The 11,239-nt window shown below is 44.4% G+C and overlaps 1 protein-coding gene across 2 annotated transcripts; it reads right to left on the reverse strand.

The window, feature by feature from the left end:
- Positions 1 to 1,121: 1,121 nt before the first annotated feature.
- On the reverse strand, positions 1,122 to 9,695 carry GJB6 (gap junction protein beta 6). Of its 2 annotated transcripts, none has more exons than XM_046028178.1 (4): positions 9,430 to 9,695; positions 8,575 to 8,691; positions 6,812 to 6,962; positions 1,122 to 2,655 (listed from the first exon to the last, which is right to left on the reverse strand). In XM_046028178.1, the coding sequence occupies exon 4, from the start codon at positions 2,638 to 2,640 to the stop codon at positions 1,855 to 1,857; it is 786 nt and encodes a 261-aa protein (XP_045884134.1). In that variant the 5' UTR covers positions 2,641 to 2,655; positions 6,812 to 6,962; positions 8,575 to 8,691; positions 9,430 to 9,695; the 3' UTR covers positions 1,122 to 1,854. The 2 variants fall into 2 exon arrangements, with proteins under 2 accessions (XP_045884134.1, XP_045884135.1); XM_046028179.1 differs by having other exon boundaries at positions 6,798 to 6,962.
- Positions 9,696 to 11,239: the final 1,544 nt, after the last annotated feature.

Raw genomic sequence — 11,239 nt, forward strand, 5'->3', positions numbered from 1 at the left:
GATGGGGAAAGAAAGTATGGCCCACCATTCCTGACCTTGGTGCAATGGTTTGGAGAGAAAGTTCCAGAGGGCAGGAGCATTAGGGGCTTTAAGGAGCAGAAAACAGCTGAAGAGAAAGAGTTAGAAAATAAGAAAGGAGGGACCAATTAGGTGGTTTGTCATGAGGGGTAACAGGAGTCCCAAGATCATGGTGGGAAGGCAGTTCTTTTCTGATACAGATTGGTATTGCTACTAAGGTTATTTAATGTGCCCCTGGTATTTCACCTTGTCCTTCATTTGATTCTCATTTGATTAGATATTTAAAAAGTAAAGAACATTATAGGACATTGGGAATTATGACTCCTAACTAGATTTTTTAATAGGATGGTAGGATTATAGTTTTATTTTGAAAAGTTAATCTTTGGTTTTTATAGATTGATATTGAGACATTTATGAGTGAAGTGATATGTCTTCATAGAGAATTTGCTTTGGAGTCTGAAGAAAATGAGAATACTTTGTTTTTCTGGAGAGATGTTTTGGAATCACAGAGCCATGTTGACATGTGTCAATAAGCTCTTGTGGACACTTATTATTCATTAGGCTTCCTCATGCAGAGTATGGCATGCCAATGTTGCCCCTTTACGTGGCGGTTTCATGTGTGTGTTTGTGTGTATGTGTCTTACCACTCCAGAGTTACCAGTCTGACTCACCAGCACCCACCATCCAGGCATCTGTGTTCAATCTGGAAATCCCTGGAGAGAAAGGTTTCCTCATCTGTGGGTGTGAAGCTCTGTGTACTTATCTCAGTCATCATGGTCTGAAGGATTCAGGTAATGAATGAATCCTTTGAGGCAAGCTTTGTGTGAGAGCTGCATCTGACTTCCTTAACCTCCTCTCAATAAGGGCTGAACTGACCCGCTGTCCTAAAGCAGACAAATCCTCTCCAAGCTAAGAACTGGGTGGGCTGCTAAGCTCAGCTTCTGCTCATTTGATGAGGATAGAAGAATCGGGGTTGAACTCCTGGGCAACTCTACCCACACAACCAGCAGCCTGCCCACCAAAATTAACTCAACCAACTCATATTACCACGGGAGGAATGACCACATTGAGGCCAAGACTGAACAGAAACCCATAATGCAGATGAAGGCATAAGCAATGGGGCTAATCTTTATTGAGGTTAGCACATTCATGTCAGCTGTTCACAATGATTGCAGATTGTCTACTTTTAAAAAACTTCCTACCTCCGTACAGTTCTGTCTACATTCAGGAAGCAATAAAAATATTTTATACAATGAACAATTTCCACCCTAAGAGTATCATGATAGTTCATAAGTTTGTCAACAGACAATGCAAAACACTATTTACAACAAGATAGACTCTTTGTAAGTTCAAATTTTAGATACTTATGGCATAATTCTAAAACTAACATCATATGTTTTCCCATGTAAGAAAGACCAGTCATTATAAAAATACTTTATATAAATTCAAAGTCAGAACTAAAACATTCAATCCTATAAAAATATCTTTTACTAATCAAAGTATCAATTTCTATGTAAATTTTTTTATCAACAACAGTTACACATTTAAATTTTCAGGAAATACCTAGTATGTCGGACAGCCCACATAACATGTTAAAGTTATTTCAAGGCACAGTTGTAATCCTTTCTTAGTTTTCAGAGATAGACCACATATTTGATTTTGCTGCATGTTAATGGAACAATTATTCTACAAAATGTTAACTCAAGTATCTATGTATTACGAAAGCATTTATAAAGACAAAGTCTTCAGCCTCTGGGAGGGATTTTTAGATAGGCATTGCCTTCAGGAGAAGGCACCACTTTTGTTATGAGTGAGCTACGTTGTGCTTTGAAATGTTTAATTGGGAAAGCCTGTGATGGCATTTTGACCACTATCTGAAATCAGCTCGTTCATTTCATTTTGCTTACTCTCTTTTAGGGCGTGGTTGGGATGATTTCTTTGTGTTTGTGTTCTTTTTGATCTCCTAAAACAGACTTTCAGCAGTAGGTAACACAACTCGGCCACATTAAGCAGCATGCAAATCACAGACGCAGAAATCATAAAAATGGTAAACACGGTTTTCTCCGTAGGTCTAGAGATAAAGCAGTCGACCAGGTTGGGGCAAGGGTCAATCCCACATTTCAACACCCAAGGCAGATGGTACCCATTGTAAAGGAAGTAAAACACGTACATAAAGGATGCTTCAAAGATGATTCGGAAGAAGATACTGCTGGTGTACGTCCACCACAGGGACCCCTCTATCCGAACCTTCTGCTTTTTAATGTCTTCTAAGTCTTTGAATTCATTTCTTTTCTCTCCTCGCCTAAATTTGCGGGCGGCCTCGTGTCTGTAGTAGGCAACATGCATCGCTACCAACAGGGCCGGGGTGGAGACAAAGATGAGTTGCAGGGCCCACAGCCGGATGTGGGACACAGGAAAAAAGTGGTCATAGCATACATTTTTGCATCCTGGTTGCAGAGTGTTGCAAACAAAATCTTCCTGCTCATCACCCCACACTTCTTGAGCAGCCACTACAAGGATCATGACACGGAAGATGAAGATGACGGTGATCCATACCTTCCCGATGCTGGTAGAATGTTTGTTTACACCCCCGATGAAAGTGTGTAGGGTACCCCAGTCCATCGTTGGGGCTTATTCCTAAACAGACAAAAATTAGCCAAGGTTAATTAATGGAAAGTTCCTTTCATTTTATAAAATAGTATAGTTATATTAGAGAAGGAACAAATTTCTCTTAAAGTATGCTGCGGTGGGCACTTGGGTGGCTTAGTAAGTTAATTGGTTAAGCATCTGCCTTCAGCTCAGGTCATGATCCCAGGGTCCTGGGATGGAGCCCCGTGAAGGGCTCCCTGCTCAGCGGGGAGTCTGCTACTCCCTCTCCCTCTAATCCCCACCACCCCATTCCTGCTTCTCTCTTTCTCTCTAAAATAAAGTCTTTTAAAAAAGTATGCTGTGATATTTCATAACTTCAACCTCCTAGGTTGCTAGTAGGTTTTCTGGTAGGGAATGCACTTAACAAACCAGCACCCTCAGACTATTCAGGGCTCCCAGATGCTGCAGGCCGACACCAAAGCCAAGGAAGTGGAGCCGGGAAGAAGGAACCAGAGAAATAGTTTTGAAGGATTTAGTGCATACCAATCTATTCCAACTTCACCAGCCAGAAAGCAGTAAAGGACTTTGAAATACTTATAGATCTTAAAACTTGTTCATATGCCATAGAGTAGGAAAAGTTTTAACACAGAATATGAAAAGAACATTTAAATTCTTAAGTCCAAACTAAAATTGAGCCAAACGCTTACATTGTGGCAGAAATGAGAAAATGCAAATTATGGTTTTAACTTAGCCTAGACTTTAGGGAGGCATATTAATTTTTTCAATGAAAATGAAAAGACAGGCAGAATTCCACAGCTAAAGACCTGAAAAGGGATGTTGGGGCTGGGGTAGGGTGCAGACAAGAATCCATTAGTGTGTCCTACAGTTCTGAGGGAGTCAGCTAAGGGACGGAGAACCTTCCAGCAGTGCTGAGGAGCTCAGATTTTCAAGCAACAATAAGATGGAAGACAACCCAGACCACTATACACAAGTGGAGGGGCCCAGACTTGTAACAACAATGTCAAAAAATTTAATAAGTGATTGAGCCTAAAAAAAGAGTAAAATAAAAAAAAAACATGAAAAAGAAAGAAAAATAAGATACTTGAGCCAAAAGAATAGAAAGGGGTTGGAACAATAGAGCACAAGGCAAAATTTTACCTGATAAAAGAGAAAATGCAGACTATTCCCTACTTTATCAAAGAGAAATTATTTAAATAATTATTTCTAAAAACATGAAACAGGAGAGGTGTGGAGCTAGTACCTACCTTCTGAAAAAGAGATTTTCAATGTCCACAGTAAATATATCTTTGATCTTAAAAACTCATCTTTGGGGACATGTGGGTGGCATAGTATATTAAGCGACTGACTCTTGGTTTTGGCTCAGATCTGATCTCAGAGTCGTGATATCAAGCTTGCCACAGAGTCTTCTTGAGTTTCTCTCTCCCTCTTCCCCTGCACCCCAGCCCCCACACTCTCTCTCTCTCTCAAATAAATAAATAAATCTTTAAAATGTTTAAAAAACTAAAAACTCATCTTGGATAATATGAATTATAAAATTAATTTTTAGTGTATAATGAAAGTCATTATAATAAATTTTCCTAATTGTTGCTAATTGTTTTCTATCCTGGACACATTTCAGGAAGTAGAAACACATTTTGATGTTTAAACATCGAACTATTCACCTATCCTATTTGTTAATAAAATGAAGATGTTCTGTAATTAACCAATAAACATCCCCCATTGCAATTTGGTTTAATTAAGGGCCCAATCAACAAGTTTTTGATTTATCAAATAAAAGTTCACATTTTCTTACACCCTCCAAAGTGCAGAGAATTTAAATTCCTCCACAGGTAAGAATGCTGTTTTTCCCTGAGTTCTTTATCAACAGGCTTGTGAACAACAGCACACCTGCGGCCACCCATTACCTGCCCTTCTAGCAAGTAAACCAATCAAGGTGCAAAAGGACAACTCAGTCTGAATGAATCTGGAGAGGCTGAAGCCATGGGAGAGGTCAGGAGGTCAGAATTTCTTCAGAAGAATATGGTCCCAGCTTTCTAGAAGCAGGATCCTTGGCATCCATGCCTTAGGGCTTCTCCTTCTTAAAAAAACAGGGACAATTATGACAGTAGTTTTATTTCTTTTGGCTTTTCTGGGTGCCCAAATTACACATTCTGAAGTTCTATCCAAGTAGCAAAGCTGAACAGAAAATAATCTATTTTATAATACTTTTGACTTCCACTAAAAATCAGTAATTTCCCCGGGCCTTTAAAGGGAGAAAAAGAGATGCCTAGGTCACTAAGAAAAATGAGTGACTATGCCCAAATGCAAGTGTGTCTAGCCTGCTGGTCCCTCAAGACGATCAGGCTAAAGACAAACCTCCCGATCTGCAGTATCTTCCTGTAGGAGCAACAAAGGCCCTATTACTCCTCACAGTAGAAATGACAGGAAGTGCTGCTCTCCATATTCTCTGTCCCTCCCTTGCTCTAAGTGAGCTGCCCAGAAGCCATTCAGTGAATGGACCCCATGTTTTCTACGGTGAGAACTTCTCTTTCATTCTTCTGTCTAGTCCATATCATTCCTGAGGGTCTTGTGTATCTGGGTCCTGTGTATCATTGTTCGTGTGCTAAGAGCAGAAGGACAGCTTGCCTCACAACTGTCAGGAGCCAGTCTGCCCCAAACTTCCTGATGCTTTGCTGCAGTCACAGGAAATGCCTGGCTACCCCCAGGACACTCTTCTCACTGGAGAAGCCCAGGAGAGGAAGAAGCTGACTAGAAGATTCAGCTCCACTCTTCCTCCTGACCCGAGCTCTCAGTGGGTTGAAGCCACTTCTGGCTTGGTGGGGAGGAGACTGCCCACTGGGCCCAACCCTCCACTGCCTCTCCCTGTAAAAACACAACTCCTGGGGCAGCTTTCCATCAACATGTGGGTTGTAGAAAATTTGAAGGCTGAACGCTCTTTGAAAATTACTTTCCAAAATAGCTGCACCTGTTGGAACCCTTTGCAATTAGTATTAGTAAACAAAACACCTCCTTCCTTTCATGCTTTAGATGGCTGCAGCCAATGGGAGGAGCCTTTTCAATAAAAAGTAAAATATTAACTTTTGGTGAACAGAGAAGTTTATCTTAACTGGTGCTTCTCTCTTTCTTTTTTTTTTTTAAGATTTTATTTATTTACTTGACAGAAAGAGATCACAAGTAGGCAGAGAGGCAGGCAGAGAGAGAGGAGGAAACAGGCCCCCTGCTGAGCAGAGAGCCAGACGCAGGACTCGATCCCAGGACCCTGAGATCATGACCTGAACCAAAGGCAGCAGCTTAACCCACTGAGCCACCCAGGCGCCCTGCCTCTCTCTTTCAAGGAAAGAATACATCTGTCTAGCTTCCCTAGTCTTGTCTCCGTACAAGACTGTGGTTATACTTCATGGTGCCTGGGTGGCTCAGTGGGTTAAGTGCGCAACTGGATTTTGGCTCAGGTCATGATCTCAGGCTCACGATCTGAGTCCTGAGCTGGGACCCTGCTTCCAGCCCCCACGTCTGGTCTGTGCTACTGATCTGGGAGCCTGCTTAAGATTCTCTCTCTTCTTCACCTTCTGCCCCTCCCCTGCTTATGTACTCTCTCTTTTTCTCTGTCTCAAAAAAAATGTGGTTACACTTCAAATTACAAAGATAAACTGTCTTTGGTTTCGTAGTATATCTAATCACAGTGAATAAACTCCATGTTGCATTCTTGATACTAAAGCTCCAGTCTGGATTCTTAGTTCTAAGAATAAGTAAACCATTAATATTAACTCTGATAACACACACAACATTATGAAGATAGATGGTTCTTTCCCTTTTACAATTCAAATAATTTAAGTAAAAAATTTCTTGATTGTTTTAAAACTTAAGAATTTAATCATAACCAGTTTGCTTAACAAATGCTATTTTAGTTTCACTGATGACAGAACCAAAACTAAAGCTTTAAAATTATAGTCTTACCACTTAGCAGACACCAAGAGGTGGAAAGTGTCTTTCTAGAAAGTTCTATTTCCCTTTGGATGACCTTTTCAAAGTTATTCATTAAATATTTAATAGACCTGAGAACAGAACACATTTCTCACGATTTCCACATTAGCTTTGGGTACTTGAGGGGTTTTATATTGATAAAAAACAATAACAAATGTCAAAACATAACAAGCACATCTGGGCCTTACTTCCAAGGACTCACAGCTTATTGGCCTGGAGAAGAATTAGATAAGGATCCCTCCTCAAGGGCTTCAGGCTTTCTTCTACACCATTTGATTGGCTAAAAGCCAATGTTGCACAGTAATGATATGAATATAAATCTTTGCACAGTTTCAATTCAGTGACGATGTCACCTGTGGAGGGAAAAATCATAGATATGGCCATATTTCTTTAACTACTTCCCGTGTGTCTATTGCATGACCTTTGTGGGTAGTTTTTCTTTATCCCTAGAACTGTTATGAGGAAAGTCTAGAGACTGCCAGTTTCCTGAGGCTTTATACTTTGAATATCAATAAAATAAAAATAAAATCTTTAGTGTAGATTCTTTTCCCTATCAAAATAGTAATAATGCCCAATCCCAAACCTCAAGCCCATTCCCTGAGCGATTGAGAAAAAGAGTAAGGGAGTTTGAGAAATTGGATATGCTTATTTATCCCCCAAATCAGCAATCCAAAAAAAAAAAATCTCAAATTCTCTTTTTAATCAAGAAGAATCTACGTCTGTTGTCTCTTAAAAGCTCAGGTCATCCAAGGGACAACCTTATCTCTGATTTTTAAATTTAATGACTCAAAATTTCATCAGCTGTCCTTTTAGAGTAACAGCTAGTGATAAAATGGATTTAAGATCTATGTACTTCTTCAAAATTAACTCAATAAGAAGGAAATAACTTTTTCTGTGTATGGAGTCTAAATATAAACATGGACAATTCATAAAATTACATATGTTTCTTAATCCATTTGAGAAGTCCAAGAGTTAAAACATTTTCCATTAAGCTATCTCTGTTCATTCAAGCAAACTGTGTCCTTTCCAAAGATTTAAGTCTAGCTTGAGTTGAATGACCACGAAAATAAAAAAAGGAAACGCCCTCCGTGGACTCAGTTCTATTCTCACGGTTCAAGCAAGTAAAACAGAAATCTTAATAAATTATAATGCAGCCGCTGGAAATTATGGCCTCATGGCCAAGACGCTTGTATTGAAAATGATTTTCCCACAATTTTATTCTATTTAACACTTTAACCACTCATAACTCCTGGATTATTCAGATTGAATCAAAGATGCATGGTGAGGGTCTGCAAGTAAGAATTTTCCTTTCACTCTACTCAATTGTTTAGTCAGACTTTTGCAGTTCTTTTCTTTCTTAAAGCTGTTATAATTCAGAACATAAAAAGTAAGAAAAAGAAAACGAAGTCAATGTTACCAGTACCAGAATTGGTTTTAAAATAAAAACGTGAGTGAAGCTGCTGGACTGATTCGTGTCTTCCCAGTTAGGGTCACTGTCCCCACAGGCCCAGTGGGGGTCCCAACCCCCACCCCAGTTATGTCACAGGCTAGAGAGTGTTGATGTTCTCTCTTCATAACTTCCTTCTCTCCTCTTTGGCAGGGTTCAAACAACACCCCCAAAGACTCCGCCTGATCCAAACAACAGACAAAGCTCTCCACAGGAGCAGTTTTGAGCAGCATCCTGCAATTCTAAGGAAACTGCATTGGGGCAGGACATTTTCTTCCAGAACACTGGTTAGATTCTGGTTAGATTCTACTAGAACTGGGGCAAGAAAGTACTTCTATGGCATAAAGTCTACTGAAGGGAAAGAACAAGGATACACGGTAACACTCAGTCCCGGCACTACACTGACAGGGAGATTACACTTAGGGGACACTGCGGTCACTGCTGCACCAGGGGGCCCTGCAGTGGCCGCACGCCTGTACCCCTACAAGCCTTCCTAACTGCATTCAGGCCACACTCACCTGAAGTTCAATCCAGAAAGGGAGGCCAGGCCCGTCGAAGCGCACGATGCAAGGGGACAGCTGGGACTGCTCTCCGTCACTAGACCGGAAGTACCTCCTGGTGCCTCCACCTTTTAACTGACATGTGTCACCAGTGACTCTTAATGATTGTTGTCCAGTAATTGTCCAGTAACTACATTATTGTCATCTGCGTTTCCCAAGTTCCTTGGGCGTACATCATGCAGCCAAACGGGTCAGTTCTACCTGGGACTTATCCACTAGCCCGGTCGAACCGGCTTTCCTTTTCCCCAGATCCAAGCAGGACTTCGTCAGGGTTGCATGAAAGCAAAGAAAACCCAAAATGCAACAAAGGAAGTGGGGGAAAGGGGCACGGGTCCACACCCTGGCCACTGACACACACGAGGTAGTGTATTTATCAAACCTGTTGTGCAGGTCGAAGGGGGACCATCTAGGGTAAAAGTCAAACCCGGCCACCCTCGTTCCTCCGGGTGCGCAGAGGACTCCAGGAATCCGGTCGGGGCCCCAGCAGACGCCGGATGATGCGGATCCACAGCAGATAAGGTTGCCCGGGGCAACCTCAACACGCGGACACCCACCCCTGCCCGCCGCCCAGCGATCGGAGGGCACCTCTGCCCTGCGGCCACAGGGTCCACCATGGAGCGATCGCCCCCAAGATCGCCAGAGAGGTGACAGAGCTGCCTACCTCACCTGCTCGGGGTTCTCCGGGGCAACTTCTGCGGGCGAAGGGCCGAGATGGCGCCGCACGCCCGCCGCCTCCCTCACCTCGCCCCCAAGCCGGCCGCCAGCATTCAGGGGGCGTCGTCCCCCGTCGCAGCGTGCCTGGCTCCCGCTTACCTGCCTGGCGGGACCGAGGCCGGGGTCCAGGATCCGGGGGCGCGGGGTTCTCCGCGCAGGGCGGCGCCGTCCGCCGCAACCCGGCAGCAGGTCCGGTTGGGGCGCCGCGGACTCTTCGGCCGGTGTCGGGAATGCGCAGTCGGCGCTCCCGCGCGGCTTCGGGTGCAGGCCAGGCTCCCACCTGCAGCGCCTTTTAACGTCGCCCCACCCGCCTCTGCCCTGACGCTTCCCGGCGGGCTGCGAGGCGCGAGAGCGCGGAGTTGCGACGCGCGCCTGCCCGCCCCGGGGCGCCGGGGGCAAGGCGGGCCCTCCCTCGGGGCGCGGAGAGCTAGGGTTGGGTGCGGGGAGCGGGGGGCATGGGGTGCAGGACCGGACCTCCCTCGGGGGCGCCGGGCTCTGGGGGCTGGCCCGACCAGGTCTTGAAAGGGTGGGGGCGGCTCGCGTCTCCTGGCTGATCAGGGGGTCGCTGGCAGAGCCCGTGCTCCGGGTGGGAGGCCACTAGGCCCGAAAGCCAGGTTGTACTGGCCAGGCGCCCTAGGGAAAAGGACTGGGCGATTGGGTCTGCAGCCCTTAGCGAGGTTTTCGAAGGAGGAGGACGAGCTGGTATCAGTGTTAGGGACAGGTTGTGTTTTTGCCAGGACACGTCCTCCTTTTGCCCCTGGACACTTGCACTCTCTTATGGCCGTCCAGGCACCCGTGCAGCGCCTTCTCCTAGAGAGCAGCCTGGAGGCACAGTGACTACTGTTCTTTATTAATTAATGACCATTTACAGAAGTTGAAGAGGTTCTTTTTATGAGTTACCTCCATCCTTGGACACCTCCTCCAGGAGCAGCAGAGCCCGCTTCCTCTGCTAACCTCGCGTTCCACGTAAGGACCCCGCTGACGCCCTCCTTTCACAGACAGGGCTGAGAAGGCCCAGGGTAGGCACAGGGTCTGGTGCAGGGACTTCTGGGATGGAAATGTTGGGAGCTGTTTAGGGACCCGGCTTCACAGGTTCAAACTTGTTCTGCATCAGACAAGAGGTGTATGACTTGCTTATTTCACAAAATTGGTTGGTAATTAAATGTCCGCACCTAACCATACACTAGTTGTTGGGTCATCTCTCACACAACAGGACTAGTGATGGTTCTTAAGATGCCTCTTTAAGGTCCTGAAAAATGAACCAAGGCTATTAAGGTCTACCTCCCAAAATATATATATTTTTTAAGATTTTATTTATTTATTTGACAGAGATCACAAGTAGGCAGAGAGGCAGGCAGAGAGGTGGGGGTGGGGGGGAAGCAGGCTCCCTGCTCAGCAGAGAGCCCGATGTGGGGCTCTATCCCAGGACCCTGGGATCATGACTTGAGCTGAAGGCAGAGGCTTTAACCCATTGAGCCACCCAGGCACCCCCCGAAATATTTTGAGGAGAACAAGATTCTCACAGAATTGCTCTGCCTCAGATAAGTTTAAAACACTTTGGGGGTGGGCCCTGGAATGTCCTTGAACATAAGGTTGGCGACACACAAAAACCTGCTTTAGGCTTTTTCATTAGACAGACTTTCTTTCTTAATGTACACTGTGCCTTGAATGGTCCCTCAGCCTTAAGGGTTTGGCTGGTTCTCTCCTGCCCTCCTTTCTAGTCTCTCCGTCATTCCCCCCAAACAAATGCACCAGCAGGGCACATCTGTGTGCATAGTAACATAACTCAATTATAAAAGCACACTGTAAACCTCTTTGGGAATTACAGTTTAAGCCTTTTTTGCATTCCCACTACACTAAAGTACTTTGCACATAGTAGATGCTGCTCCATCCGTGAGTATATGCATAT

Source organism: Meles meles, chromosome 14 (assembly GCF_922984935.1).
Source record: "Meles meles chromosome 14, mMelMel3.1 paternal haplotype, whole genome shotgun sequence".
Classification (NCBI taxonomy): domain Eukaryota; kingdom Metazoa; phylum Chordata; class Mammalia; order Carnivora; family Mustelidae; genus Meles; species Meles meles.

What these genes read in the sequence shown, in the direction of transcription:
- GJB6 (XM_046028178.1), bottom strand. Translation starts at nt 2,640, where the DNA reads ATGGACTGGGGTACCCTACACACTTTCATCGGGGGTGTAAACAAACAT.